This window comes from Miniopterus natalensis, chromosome 20 (genome assembly GCF_054644295.1).
Source record: "Miniopterus natalensis isolate mMinNat1 chromosome 20, mMinNat1.hap1, whole genome shotgun sequence".
Classification (NCBI taxonomy): domain Eukaryota; kingdom Metazoa; phylum Chordata; class Mammalia; order Chiroptera; family Miniopteridae; genus Miniopterus; species Miniopterus natalensis.
In genome coordinates, this window is record NC_142100.1 from 17214915 (window position 1) to 17231132 (window position 16218).

The 16218-nt window shown below is 38.5% G+C and overlaps 1 protein-coding gene across 6 annotated transcripts in view; it reads left to right on the top strand.

Moving 5' to 3' along the window:
• TTC28 (tetratricopeptide repeat domain 28) overlaps window positions 1–16218 on the top strand; it is a 463353-nt gene that overhangs the window by 312894 nt on the left and 134241 nt on the right. For all 6 annotated transcript variants that reach the window (XM_087828508.1, XM_087828509.1, XM_016198630.2 and 3 more), the window contains one exon: window positions 1740–2247. In XM_087828508.1, the coding sequence (XP_087684634.1) occupies window positions 1740–2247 (508 nt within the window). The remainder of the gene's footprint in view (window positions 1–1739; window positions 2248–16218) is intronic.

Consider the following 16218-nt stretch of genomic DNA (forward strand, 5'->3'; position numbering starts at 1 on the left):
GAGCTTGCAGCAAAGGAGGAAGAGGAGGTTGCCAGGCAGGGGAGAGGAGCTGTGAGTGGCAGAAGGCCTATGCACAGTGAGTTGATGTGAAGTTCTAACCTCCAGTCCCGAAGAAGCTCCCAAAGTGGGAACCTGAGGCCAGTACATCTTGAAGTGGCATGCTCTTTGGTGAGCATCACTGCTGCTTCTGCCAAAATTACACTGCTACAGCATTGTGACTGTCATGGAATTGTTTCTGCTCAGAAAAAAATGAAAATGTAAATTTGTAAGTATTTATTTCCTCTCTCTTTCCTAAATCTTTTGTTGAAACATCCGTGAATGATAAAAGCAACTCGAAAGGGTAGGACACACCCTTTGCAAACACATAATTTGCAAGCATCATAAAGATGGTCAGTGCCTCAGTTATTTTGATCAAGAACTATTTCACAGGCAAAGAAATAGGGTAGCAAATCACTCATCTATAGAATATTAATAAAAGTGTTCTGAAGTGTACAGACATAGAACATATCTCATAAAGGAACACTCTTAGTTCAGATGGGACAGCATCCTTCATTGTTCCTCCCTAGCCTGGAGGCCCTTGTGAAGACTACTTACCTACTTGTGACAGGGCATCCTTTGTTCTACCAGAACCACATGTGCATGTTAGGAAGAGGAAACAATATGAAGAAAGGGGGCTACATGGCTCTAGCTGTAAGCACATTATAAAGGAAGCCTCTAACTTACAGAATGAAAAGAAAGGCAGAAAAAGCCCAGTGTAACTCCCTTTAGAAACTAAAGACAAGAACCTAAGACTGTATGCACTTGGTAAGATTTTAGAACCTGTATAACATCTCCTTTATTATTTTTGTTGTTTCTATTTGGTTTACTGTCCTTATATAGAGTCATTTTCATTAAAACTTTTCACACAAAAAGGGCTAGTGCACTTTTCTTTAGACAAGAAATGCACTAGTAGCAAGCACTGTTTGGGGAGTAGGAAGATAGCATCTTTCTGCACAGAGGCTGGGGTCAGAAGAGCCTCTGGGCAAGAAAAACAAAGCTGGAAGAGCCAATGTGGGCCTGAAAAGGGGTGGTGAGGTCCAGTGGGGACCACTCCATTCAAAGGTATAGTTTGTAACCCACCCATTACTTTCCTTTGGGGTTTATCTAAACCTAAGCCCTCCACAGTTACCAGCACTGGTGAAGTCACATTAAAGGAACAAAGATAAGGAAACAGGACCCTCCAGTGGGTCTTAAGTCACAAAATTATCAATCATCATTCTGAATTTATCCCTTACCATTAATGTGTCCATTTACTTTGGGAGAAGACAAGGCTAGATAAATACCAGGAGTGCAAAGAGCCAAGCATGTATTTCTCCTATGAATGTCCTGTGCTATACTATAATTAATTTTGGTTTTCTTCAACATTTTCTTCAACTACAGAGGTTAATAGCTATTAATATAGCTGTAATATCATAATACTAGAAATATCATTAAGTCTTTAAGATGAAAGTTATATGGAGTACAACCTGTTTCTGTGAGATTAGGTATTGAAAGTTACTGGTTAAATTACCATTGTCTTTTATTAGGAACTTGCTGTTTGGATGGGCTCTTTTTCAGTTCTGCATAGGTCTGTGAACCACTGATATAAATCAGGGGTTGGATTGGATGGTTACAGGCAATCTCTGTAACATTTTATCTGCTGAAACAAACCAAAGCCATTTTCTGATGTGCTTTCATTTCTCTGCCTTGTCCTTCTCCAGGCAGCTTCATCTGCCCTGAGCAGTCTGGGCCATGTGTACACAGCCATTGGAGACTACCCCAATGCACTGGCTAGTCACAAACAGTGTGTTCTTCTTGCCAAGCAATCCAAAGATGAGCTTTCTGAAGCCCGAGAACTCGGCAACATGGGAGCTGTGTATATTGCCATGGGTGACTTTGAGAATGCTGTACAGTGTCATGAGCAGCATCTGAAGATAGCCAAGGACCTGGGCAACAAACGAGAGGAGGCCCGGGCCTACAGCAACCTGGGCAGTGCCTATCACTACAGGAGGAATTTTGACAAGGCCATGTCTTACCACAACTATGTGTTGGAGCTGGCACAGGAGTTGATGGAGAAGGCCATTGAGATGCGGGCTTATGCTGGCCTGGGCCATGCTGCCAGGTGCATGCAGGATTTGGAGAGAGCTAAACAGTACCATGAGCAGCAGCTGGGCATTGCTGAGGATCTTAAAGACCGGGCTGCAGAAGGACGAGCTTCCTCCAACCTGGGTAAGGATAGAATTGCTTGCAAGACCCAGGGTCAATTCCATGGGCTGGAAATAGCTGGAGTAGTCCACCATCTTTTACAGAAATCTGTGTGTTTATATTCAAAAGAATCTCCTCATTGTGTATGCTGTATATTTCTTTCAGATATATTTCCTTGGAGCCTGCCTGCTCTAAATCACATGATCCTTCCTGTCATCACAGTGCTCTAAGGATTAGAACTCTGAAATACTGGAAAAACAAAACACCCCAACCTTTTAATCTGTCTAGAGAGAAGAGTTACCAGATTTATCTAATTAGAGAGAAGGGGAATGAAATGAGGATATAAAGCTATGTTTGGTTTAAATGAAAGAGAAGCTGCTAGGAAATCATCAATGAAAGAGAATTTGAGACGATTTTTGTTGAAAGGGGTTTCTTTACTTGGTGACTTTAACTCCACAGGAAGTGTATTTTTCCTCAATAGTATGTATATTCACCAATGATACTGATAGTTTAGTATAAATGCAAAATTATGTTTTGAAAGATCTATTGAAATAAGATTTGCAGTCGCTGTTTTAATACTACTTGGTTACAGTTAAGACTTACACATTTGGGTGAATTTATATAGTAAGAGAAGATAAATATTGATAACTGGCTACTTTTTAGGAAGATATTGTTATCTTGCCTCTATACCCAGATACTGGTTCATAATGAGTGGAAGGAACAGATGTGTTTGGAAGTATAAATTGAACTCATTCCTGTGCCCACGCCCCGTGGTTTGTTCTGTTCACAGAGACGCTCAGGGTGGGGCGAGGACAAGGAAACAGTGACCTTTTTGGTATTAGTGTAGGTTTATCAGAGATTAGTAGCAGCAGAATGTAAAATCAGCCTCTTATGTGACCTACAAAACCAAAGTGCCTCATCTCTATGTAATTTAAGCACTGCTCCTCCCTCTCCCCACCTCTGCTTATTGTAACCATATGTTTCATGAATATGGTTGTTAGAAAAAGTCTGGAAGATCCCTGGGGTTGACTCTGACGATGGTATTAAGATCAGAATGAGAGTCTAGAGAGTCTGTAAGAACTATAGAAATAAGATCTTGGCCTTATATATTCATTCAGTGGAGCAGGTATTTATTGAATCAGTCATTTATTGAATCATGTGCTAAATCCTGGAATAGTTGCCTTAAGGGATAGAGAAGTTAAAAAAAAAAAAAGAAACCTTGCCCTCAAAAAGCTTATAATTTAGTTGGGGAAATAAGACTAATGCATAGGACAACAGTGGCCTCCCTGCAAGACAGTGTAATGATGTTGTAGTGCCATGAAATTCCTAGAAGGGAGACCATGAGGGCTGGAAATAGTCTAAAAAGCTTCTTGGTGATTAGACCCAGGTAGACCTTGAAGAATAGGTGAGATTTGGCCAGGAATGGAATGGCATTGATGGTAAGGAATATGGAAGAAGGTATGAGATGCAGTAGGTTGGCATATCTGAGGGATGGTGGCATGATTAGACCTCAGGAATGTGCTAGAGGGTGGTAAAAGATTAGTTTGAAAACTAGGCAGGGGTTATGCTAACCAATAGGTACTCCTGAAGGCTTTGAAATGTAGGCCTAAGAAGAAAGACTAGATATTTAAGGAAGACAAGTCAAGTAGTGGCACATAGGATAAATTGGAGAGCTTAGAACCTGGAGTTTAGATGGCTGTGTATATTGGACTATTCAGATTTTCTTTATCATTTTGTATCAGTTTGGGTTAGTTATGTTTTCTAAAGACTTTGTTCAGTTCATCTAATTTATTGAATTTATTGGCAAAAAGTTCTTTATAATATCCATATTTTCCTTTTAATGCTTGCAGGATATATAATGATGTGCCCTCTTTCATTTCTGTTATTGGTTGGTTGTATTTTTTTACACTTGTATTATTTTCTAGATCATTCTAGCTTGAGATTTATCAATCTTCTTGAGCTTTTTAAAAACTTGAGTTTTTGTTACTTTTTTCATTGCTTGTCTATTTTCTGTTTCATTTATGTCCAGTCTCTTTTTTATCATCTCCTTCTTGCTACTTACTCTTTCTCGTTTCTCAGAGTTGAACCTTAGGTCATTGATTCTAGACCTTCTTTCTAAGACAAGTATTTAAAAATATAAAATTTCCTCTAAACACTGCTATAGGTACATCCAATAATTTTTGATGTATTAGGTTTTTACCTTCAATAAGTTAAAAATATTATCTAAAATAATTTGTGATTTCCCTATAACCCCTATGTTATTTAGAAGTGTTTTTAATTTTAAAATATTGGGGATTTATTGTTATCAAATTTTAATTTCATTTCATTGTGGTCAGAGAACATATTTGTAGGATGTATATTGTATTTTTTATCTCTAGAATTTACAGTTGTTTCTTTTAATGATAATTTTAGTTTAACTGCTAAGATTTATGTGTTTATTCATTACATGTATATTTTTCTTGACATAGCTGAGCCTAGTTATTATGAAAGATTTTATTTTATTTTATTTTTCATGTGTGGATATTGCTTTATTTTATTCTTTTCAAACCTATTATAGCAGCAAAGAATAAGCATTAGAACACAGCCCTCGGTGGTGACTGCTTCATGCCCTGCATAATGAAGGGGAGGAAGGCTTTCAGCCATTCTCAGTTCAGGGAAACAAAAGCTTTTAAAACTGTCTGCTGCCCTAGCTGGTTTGGCTCAGTGGTTGGAGTGTTGGCCCCGGACTGAAGGGTCCGGGCCTTGATTCCAGCCGAGGGCATGTACCTCAGGCGCAGGCTCATTTTCCCTGGCCCAGATCGCAGGGCGCATGTGGAATTCTCTCTCTCACATCGATGTTTCTCCCCGCCACACATACTCTCTCTGAAAAGCAATGGAAAAATATCCTCGGATGAGGATTAAAAAATAAAAAGCAAAAAACTTTGTCTGCTAATTCTATGGTCCTTTTGGAGTTAGCCCATTCTGACTACCTGTGGTTTTGTAACAGCTTGTTTGAGATGTGATTCACATAGCATACAATTACCCATTTAAAGTAGATAATTCAGTGGTTTTCAGTATATTCACTGAGCTGTGTGTTGATTGATTGCCTTTTGTACTGAGTATTAGTGACATTTTATTGTTTCTTTGTATATCCTGTATCCAGTAATGTGGGATTATATCCAACACTGTGAATGATACTTTATAGAGATTCTGGATTCTGATATATTTCTCTTAATATTATTGATTTTGTTATTGTTTTACCAGTTAAGTTGACTGAATTTGGGCTCCAAATTCAGTCTTCCCTGTGGTGGGTGGCAGTTGAAATCTCTGTTCAGGTCTTTTAGCTTTAACTGGGCTGCTTAGATTCTGTCTTGCACATGCATATTTCAAGAGTTAGACTGAGATTCAGTTAAAATTTATACTCAGAATTCAAGGCTCCCCACTGTGGCTCTCTCTGGGATTTTTCCTCTGGTTCTTCAAGCCAGTAAGACTCTGTTTCTTCCTGAATGTTAGCCTCATCACACGATATTGAGGCCTGCCCTTTGGGAAAGAAAAGATGCTCGTTGGCATTTCAAAAATGGGAAGCTTACTCAATGCCATTCCCTTCTTCAAATGGTCAGCTCCAGCCTCCCTTCAGTTTCTCACTGCTTGTGGTTTTGCTTCATTGCCTTTAGATAGATTCCTCCTCCATGCCTGTGACCCTCTCCCTGCACCAGACTTCATAGTTATTATTTATAGGAGGGTTGGATTGAAAGGAGCTACTCTTCCATTACTGGAACCAGAACTCTTCCTATTCATTTTTAACCCATTGCAATTTGCCTTGCTTCTTTTGTTCCCTGAAAAAGATCAACAGTGATCTCCTCATGCTGACTTTTGTGATCTTTCAACAATTCTAAATTTTCCTAATCAGTATGCAGCATTGGCATACTTTACTGTCTCTTGAAATTCTCTCCTCTTCTAGTTTCTGTGAAGCATGCTCTCCTAATTTTCTTCTTGGCTGCTCTTTTTGTACCTTCTTCATTGTTTTTTTTTTAAAAATGGACTATTTTTAAAAGTTACAAAAGTGGTGCTTTTGTAAAAAAAAAATTCTTATATACATGTAAATAGTAGAAAAAAGAGAGCCACTCCCTTACATTTTTACCTTCCCCTTTCCCACTCCTCAGTGTTAACTACTATTAACAATTTAGTTAGAATCTTTCCAGACCTTTTTACTATGTACATAAACACATGGCAGTACAATCATATATGTAAATATACACGTGTGTACAGATTGTTCCTGTGTTTTATTCCTTGATTCTTTCTGTTTTTTCTGTATGTATCTTCCTTTATCATTTTCACCACCATACCTTTAATTACTACTTCAACTGTGCACTGTTTCTAAATCTATATTAACCAGCTCTCACCTTATTCTCTTACAGTTCTGGAGGGCAAGAGTCTGAAATCAGTTTCACCAGGCTAAAGCCAAGGTATCAGCAGGGCTGTTTCTTCTGTAGACTCTAGGGGAGAATCAGCTTCTAATGACTGCCTGTATCCCTTGGCTTGTGGCTTTTTCTTCCATCTTGAGAGGGCATCACTACAATCTCTGCTTCTCTTGTCACATTGCCTTCTCTTTTGCCCTGACTTCTCTCTCATCCTCTTATAAAGACTGTTGTGGTTCTGTCAGGCCCACTTGATAACCCAGGGTGATCTCCTCATCTCAAGATTCTTAATCAAACCTGCTAAATCCTTTTTGCCATGTAAAGTAACTTTCACAGGTTCCAGGGAGTAGGATGACGGCTTTTGGGGGAGGGGGGGCGGCATTATTCAGCTTATCATACCATACAAACTTTGAAATCTAAAGTCATCATTGATTTCTTCCTTTTTATTTTTCCAGTTTACTCTCAGTCTAAGAGTTTTCAAATAAATACTCTCATAAAGGTTCTTTTCTTTCATTGCCTCTTCCTAATTGCCCAGTCTGTTGTATTAACTTGCTAGTTGGGTTTTCTTCACAACCATCCCACCTTCCTATGTTTTTTCCATCCCACATATCGGTAAGACTGATCTGCCTAAAGCTATATTCTAGGCAGTAATTGCTGCACATGGCATACCACATTATGGTCATAGTCCTCACCTTTAAACCTGACATCCTTTCCATTCTTTAATTCCACTACTCCTCTGTACATGCTCTTTACCAAAAACTGCACTTTTCCATCTTCCATGATCTCATCACATTGGCCATGCTTTCTTGCTTTAATATATTTCCTCAAGCTATTTCTTCCACTGAGAACTTCTGTGTCCCTGTTTTGCTTGTTTACTCTCTTGATAACAAAAGTTTCTTACCTTGTTTGGGCCCTAATAACACTTTAAATATTTTTTATTTTATTTATATTCAATCATAAATTATGGTTACTCGTATACTTGTTATATTCAACCATAAATTATGGTTACCACTCCTGGGTTAAAATCATTAGAAGTATGAACAACATTCTCCTCTGTAGCCTCTGCATCACTGAGCATAACCCCTTACACAATATACATTCATATGGTTAGATTGAATGAGTCAAAGCTTATAGCAAGATATGTGTCCAGGTGATTGGAAGAATAGTGATGCCTTTGGAAAAAGAAAGGAAAGCTGGGAGGAGTTACTAGTTTTGGGAAACGCGTGATAAGTTTGATTTTGTACATGCCCATTATGTATTTCTCTCACGATGTAATATGAACAAATAGAACTGGAAACAACTATTAAAATGGCATCATCCTAATGACATTTATGAGATAGGGTAGGAAAGCCTGCCAGCGAATCTTAGTCAGGATCACAGAGAATGGAGGGGATCCAAGTAGAGCTCAGGGAGAAGAGAGCTTCAGGATGTGGAGGGCATGCCACTTACATCAGAGAAGCCAAGGAGAATGAAATTTGAGGCACTGTGAAGGTTTTTTCACAATAGAAGCTGCGGAAACGGAGAGAGAGAAGGTAGAAATGACAAGAAATCTTTGTCCTTTGGTGGTCAGCATATACTAATATTTATTTATCCAACTTTTATTTGCTCTTAAGTAAAACAAGTTAGAAATAATTTAGACTCTTTAGATTTCTTTTGAACAATAGCCTAGCAGTTTTCTAAGCATGTCTTACTTGTGAAATGTTAATGTAAATTTTGGCTTGGAAAATGTTCATCTTTTTCTTTTATGCTCAAATCAACTGTAGTTGCATTGCCTCTTCCTAATTTCCCAGTAGCCTCAGTATTGCTGCAGCCTCTGTGGTTGTTTTTTTTGTGTGTGTGTTTTTGGTGGCCTTCTTTATGGTTCTCATTTAGGCATTTGGGAGTCAAACCTCAGACTACAGAATAGGTCACTGGATTATAGCTTCAAAGCCCTATCACCCTGATCATCACAAATCTTGTCATTCTCTGGGGCGCCAGAGAGATAAACTGCAATTAGGAAAGTGAGAAGGGAGACAATTAAAAGGATGGCTAGTTTCATTTCTCCCCTCCTCTTCCCTCCCCTTCTTACCTCTCATTTTTTCTATCATTTTCTTTAATTCTTTTTCTCTTTCTTTCTCTCTCTCCCCCTCTCTTTTCCCTCCCTCTCTCTAAATAAAGGAGCCACTTCCCATATACAACAGTGTTGGGATTGGCTCTGCTTAGTATTGGGTCAAATATAAAAAATGGAAAGTGCTTCCCACCAAGGCCTGGGGTCAAATATCTAATAATTCATCTATAGAAAATAATTGAAATTTTAAAAAATAGCCGTCCTTTTTAAGTAAAAAAGACATTTTATATTTACAAAGTAACTTATTTGAGAAAGAGAAATGGGACTAACATCTTGTTCACTTAATCATTCATTCTTTTGCTCCCCAAATATTTGTTGAACATTAGGTATGTGACAGGCACTGTACTATCTTTTAATAAATAAAACTGACATAGTTCCTGCCCTCATGCAGCTTATAGGTTTTTCATTTAACAAGCTTATATTGAGACCTATTCTGTGCCACATGTTTATATTTATTTTCATATTTAATTATCTCCATAAGCCTATGAGATCAAGAGCATTAATTAATTTTACATATGAGAACATCAGATAGGTTAAAAAAACTTGATCCAGTTAGCCTCAGGAGACCCATAGCATAAAAGACTCATTAAGATCTCACAAAATGATGCTTGGCCTCTTTTCCCCATGGCTTCAAACCATCTTGGGAGTCATGTGTTAGAGTAAAAGTTTGGTAGCAATTCTGGTGGACATACATAATTCCTCATATTTACAGTGTACCAGAAATGGTGACACTCAGCTATTCTAATTCTAGGATTTAAGAAATATCACCTAAATAACTTTTATAAAAATTATATTAAAAAATTAAATTCTGCAAATCTGAATGAGAAAATTTTGAATTCCTAAGGAAAGAGGTAACAATATTATATATTCTCTACATGATACACACACATATTTCACCTTAATTATATATTACTCCTAAATAGATTTTATAAATTAAATCATTGTTATGAACACATGTAAAACTCAGAATCTTAAAAAAAAATCTTTTAATAAATTTCTTTTGTAAGAGAAAAAACAGTTTTATAATGTCAATCACTCTCTTTTACCTGTTTTTCATATTTCAGTTTTTACATGTTGAGTTTTCTTTAGGTGGAAAGAGGCATAGTTTTATAGGTAAAATGTTTATAATAATCATAGATAGTAATTGATTTACACTAATTGGGGGTGTTTCTTTGTAAATCCACAATATGTTTAACGGGCTCATGTTTAAAATAACCGCTCAAGGTATCAAAGGGTCTGTGAGACCTCACATAGAAATTCTTGGTATAGCAATGTAATTCCATTATATTTGTATTTTACAGTACTTGTTTGTTTTTCAAAGACCCCTATGAAGTAAGCTATTATTATTCCTTTTCACTGATGAGGATTCAGAGATTATATCAGGCAGAGTGGAGGCTACACTCTGGTAACGTAGAGTAGTAGATTCCAGTCAGTGGGAGCTATGCTAGGATTTCCTGTCCCACCCATCCTTCTACCTTTCCTCCCTGTCTCCCAACCATACACAGGAAGATGAAAAAGAAGAAGCACCACTAGAAGGGTTTATAGGCCACTTTGAAGCACTGGCCCCTGCTCATGCCAAAGTATAAGGCAGCAAGCATTCCTAGAGAAGTATTGGCACTGTCAGGATGGAACAACCCTTTCTTCTTTCCTAGAGAATCTATTGTCTATTGGTTACTAGCACTGAGCTAGACACTGTGCATACATTATTTCATTTTTTCCTCATTACAAAGCTATGTGGTGGGCATAGAATTTGTCCCAAATTCATACAGTTTATAAGCAACAGAGGCAAGACCCAAACCAAGGTCTATGTGCTCTCTTCTACTATAACCCACAGGATCCCTCTGAGATCTACACATGTATTTATTGAACATGTGTAGCTCTTCTACTTGAAAAGCATAGATGAGACTATACAGATTGTCAAAGTTTAATAATGTCCATAACATAGGAAGCCAAACCACACATCCTAGCTTTTCATTCAAAGCAGTTCGTATTAAGGGTCATGAAAAGGGAAGATATAAATATGGGGGGGGAAATGTGTCCCAAAGCCTGAAATGGATTTTTCTAGACATGTAAAAGAAAGTAACAAGAATATGCTTTCCCTGTTTGAAAGAAATGAGAAATGGACAGCATCAAAGCAGAAGATTTTTCTGAGCAAACACCAGAGGACTCACAGAAAATAATTCAGACCCTCATTAAGGTTATGACATACACATCCTGTGCTGTGGCCCATACCTATCAGTGCCTAATAAATATTAATAATATTTATTCTCTCTCTTAGGTCAAGATTTGTTACCCAGCTTGTCTAGACATTGCTATTTAAAAAGAGCTGTGATTTGCTTACAGATACAGCACGTCTGTAAACATGTGAGCAGAAACAGACGGGGCAGTAAATCTTGGTCAGAGCTGCACTTTGGACTGTTGCAGAAGAGGCTGCAAAACTGTTGTTGGAATAATGAAGTAGATGCTTGCTGCCAGGTCCCGGAGTTCTGTCTCCAGCAGGCAGAGCCTAGCAGTAAATTAGCTTATGTTTCAGCTTGGCAGTTGGCACTTGGTTCATTTGTAGATGCTAATTGTAATCTGATGTTATCAGCAGCAGGTAATTGAAATGGGCTTGATGAATTACTTAATTTCCTTTAATAGCTGAGTCTTCAAGAACTGAATAAAGAAGATAAGGTGATCTGGAAGAAAACACAACAGCTCTATCTTTCTAATTAGTGCTTGGAGGTTTTTTCTTCTTTATACAAATGATTATGAACAAGTGAGGCTGAATAGGTTTATGAGTCAAAAGCCCCCATGGGGGCATTTCCCATTAGGCAGCCCAGTCCTGAGCATTGATAACACTTCTGTTAGGACTTCAGAAAGGAACACTTGAGCCATAACTTTGAAGAGCATTGATTTCTGAACACAACTTTGTTTTCTCAGACTTAGGTGTTACTACCTGCTGGGGGTACTGCCACTTTGGCACTCACCCTTCCTTTAGCCTCTATTTTGTGGCCATTTTCTGTGAGCAGTGCAGCCTGGCAGCATGCAGTAAACAGGGGAGCCTCTCAATGATGTTAATCATTGGCTCCTACCACCTGGCACTGGCACCTTCCACACCTGCCTGTACCTATGTCTTTCCATCTGTAGCAGCTCCTGTCTAGCCCTTTGCTTTGCCAGCAATGGTGAGTGCAGATGTGACCCTGGGTCCTACCATCTGTGCTGGACACTGTATACTGGGCCCATGCCACATGACTGTGATAAGCTTTAGGGTCTTTCTCTGGAATCATTTGGCTTTTAGTTGGATTTTTGTTCCTTAAGGAATCCATCTGTTGTGAGGTGACTTTGGAGGAATTTATTTTTGACTGATTTCTTGAGAAAATCAAAATAGCAGAAAATGTAGGGTATTAGAATCTGATCTCTTAGACATTTGGAACAGCTGTAGCAAGTGATTATTCAGATCACCCCTATCGTTCTCTACAGCAAATTCTATTAAAGAGGGCTTATTGTTAAGAGGTGAAGATTCTACGTCTCTAAGCCACCAGCATAATTGTGGCAGTAAATGCCTTACAAAGATTCTTCTAATATTCTACTTCTTGATCTGAGTGGGAGAGTTACGTGGCTGTTCTTGCTTTGTGAAAAACTGTATGCTTAAGATTTTATGCCTTTCTGACTATATGTTATACTTTAATTAAAGGTTTACTTTTAAAAGGACATTGTACTCTAGGGCAGAGTAGAATTGGAATGTTATGCCTTTCTTGATCCCAACCATGCCCATGCCTTTCAGCACCATAAACCAACTCCCCAAATCCAGAGCTCATTCTGACCAAGATATCTATATATTCCTGCTTCCTATACCTGCTTCCATCTACCCCAATAGGCCTCTCTCCAAGTCTGTGATTTCATGTTGTGTATTCCCTGTTTTTGAAAATGGCAACACAGTCTCAGTGCCCAACCTAGAAATCTCAAATTTATCCTGGGATCCCTGCCTTCTTCCCTCACAGCCCAGAGCTAGTTGATTGAAAGTCCTCAGAATTCTGCTTCTCCTGGCAAGTTTTAATATATCTACAGGGCTGTGTTATCAGCTTCCCATCATCTCTTGCCTTGATCATTGCAACAGCTCCCTCTACACTGGTCTCCCAGCTTCTCTTTCAGCTCATTTTCCACATTGCTTCCATGGTAACCCTCTTGGAACCCCAACTGCTTAATTTTATCATGTCATTTCTATGCTTAAAATCCTGCAGTGGTTCCCCATTACCTTTAGGATGAAGTTCAAAATTCTTGGCCTGGTGTGAAATAATAGAAAAGAAAAATATTATATATATATATATATTGGTCTCTGCCTCCCAATTCCTAACACAGAGCTCTTAAAACCCTTGTGGATTCCTAAGTGATAAGAACACTAGGAGCATCTTTTGTTCTAATGGCTCCTGGATGGGGACTGGTCCCCAGAAAGACCAAGTCATGATTAGAAGCTTAGAATTTTTAGCTCCCACCCCTACCTTCCAGAGAGAGGAGAGAAGTTGGAAATGGAGTTAATTGATCATGCTTACCTGAGGAAGCCTCCATAAGACCCTAGTAGTAGGGGGTTCAGAGAGCTTCCAGATTATCGAACACACCCAGACTGGAAGGTGACGTATTTCAACTCCATGGGAACAGAAGCTCCTGCACTCAGGACCCTTCTAGACCTCACCCTATGTATTTCTTCATCTGGCTCTTCATCTGTATCATTTATCATATCCTTTAATAAAATGGTAAATGTAAGTATTTCCCTGAGTTCTGTAAGCTAATCTAGCAAATAATTGAACCTGAAGAGGTCACAGGAATCTCCAATCTGTAGCCAGTTGGTCAGAAGTACAGTTGATAACCTGAGCTTGCAACTAGTCTCTGAAGTGGGGGTGCAGACTTGTGGGACTGAGCCCTTATCTGTGAGATCTAATGCTCTCTCCAGGTAGATAGTGCCAGCAGAACTGAGTTGAATTGTAGGACGTCCAGCTGGCAATGGAGACTTGCTTGCGGGGCGGGGGGGGGGGGATTCCACATATTTGGTGACTGGAAGTGTCGGAAGTGAAGTATTCTGTGTGAGTAATAAAAGAGACTCACAGGAGAGAAGTAGTAGGGAAGAACCAGTTTTTTCCCTACATAGGAAGGAAAAAACTGAGTTTTTCTGTTTGTACCTGGCATATTTACTTTCCAACAACCCTCAACATTCAGGAAGTATTTATTGATCACCTACTCTGTGCTAGAAACTATGCCAGTGGCTGTTTGATAAAGCAGGCATTTCAAGTGCTTGAAGTAAAAGTGATTTCAGAAAGTATTACATGGGGTATAATTTTAATTGAGGGGGTGTCAGAAAACTCTTCCCTGAGTAAGTGGCCCCAATTTATCTTAATTATACCATTTTCTGCCATTCCCACCCTTCACACTCATGTTCCCCATACCTCTGAGTCCTTGTACTCCTCTCTGGCTTTCTTCATGCCACTTCTGCCCTGAGTACTTTTCTCCTTCTGTCAAGCCTGTGAAATCTTACTTATTCTTTCAAACTTCAGTCAAATATCTCTTTATTCTTAAGTCTCCCTCTCTGGCTCTTCCAGGAAATTTAGTGTTCCCCTACCATTTTTGTACATAGCACTTATTAAGTATTGTAATTATTTACCAACTAGATCATAAATGCCAAGATTGGGTAGGATATGTATCTTAGCTTATTTGTGGCCTGAACCTTGTGGCTAATGCTTGCACTCCGTGGGTATACCATGTCTGTATTTTGATGGATGAAGGGTGATGTGAGGTCGGAAACTAATAACTGGAGTCTAGGGTTCAAGTAATTACTCTTTTATATTTACTGTTTTCACCCATTTGTACTTTACTACTTTCTTTAAGTTCAGATATCATTCCTGCTACTTCTGATTCCATAGCCCAGGGTGACTAATTCTGGGGACCAGTGGCAATTTCTGTACATTTATGTTGGATCTTCACATTCTTGTCAGTGTAAATGATGTCTAAAACTCTTTACTACTCTCAAAAGCTCAAATTCTATTATTTTTCTATAGAAAGACCCTGTATATGGAAGCTGAAACTTGATTCCTAAAGCCTTTTAAATGAACCAAAAATATAATCAGTTTGAGAAATAGTTAAACCAGCAGGTGGTGATTAGGTTTTATGATATCATTTTAGTTTTACTCCTTACTGGTAGTAGGAATACTGAATTGAGTAGATTTTTCTCCTTCTTTTACATAGTTCTTTGGCCTGTAGCTAAATGAGATAGTCTGATTAGCAGGCTAACTAAAAATATATTAACCTTTTTGGATCTTTATCCAAGAAGTTTACAAAGTACGACTAAAATGAGGCCCTTTGTGCAGGCTTGAAGAACCCTAATATTTATTACTTTTGGACAAGAAAATCACTAGGGTCTTACACTGTTTCTTCTTTTAAGTACATGAACTTAACAGTCTATTCTCCTCTGCATTTAACATCTAGCCTTAGGAAACTTTTTAGGTATTCAAATAACAGGTTCCATAGAGAATATATGAAAAGCCTTTGTGATCTCTTCCACACACCTTTGAAGTGGCATAGAAGTCATTATAATAAGAAAAGGGATGACACTTATGGAATGCCTGCAGGGTGCCAACACTATACGTGGTGAAAATTCTTATGCAGTGTTTCATTATTTCATTTAAACATTCAGAAAGATAAGACTTATTATTCCCAGTTAGAAATGAAAAACCTAAAGAACAGAGAGGTTAACTTGTCAGAGGTCCCACAGCAAGTGTGTGGCAGAGCTGTCTGAATGGAAAGTCAGTGTTCTTTATACTGTGTCACATTGCTTCTCTAAAGAGAAAAGCTAAAATTATTTAGGAAAGAACTAAAGCTCTAGTGTTTTTACATGACAAGGACAGTTTGACATTGTAACTGGAAAAAAAAACTGGAAATTGAGCATTTCTTTTTGCCCACAGCTTCTGTTCATTCTCATTCACTGATCCCCGTTTTATACTGGGTGCTCATAAGCACACCTACAGACTGAAGGCAGTGCAGAAGCGTGGCTACTTATATACCACAACTTGAACTCTCCCCCGCTCCCCAGCATGAAATCCGCAAGAGGCTCAAGTGTTTAAGACTCTCTTCAGCATAATTAGTAATTTCAAGGTACCTTCAAAAAGTAGCTTTCACCAAGAACCATTTTCAGCATGTTGTTCCAGAAATCCTTCTTAAGGCTCTCTCTGACACAGCAGAAAATGCATTTGTTGAATTGGATTAAAGCCGGAATGCAACTTTTAGTTGGTAATGCTGACTCAGCCTGTCCCCACTTGACTTTTAAACAGCTTTGTTAGCTCCTGAGTACAGGCTCTCAGTTTTCAACGAATTTTAGAAAGTGGTCCTTTCTGCACTTCTTTGAAGAGTTAAGTTACTCTGAGAATGAGTGCTTTCATTTTCTCTTAAAAATTGCATTGGTGCCATTTAAGATGCTTCCAAGAGCAATTAAAAAGCAAAATAAATGCTTTGTTTCTATGTTTC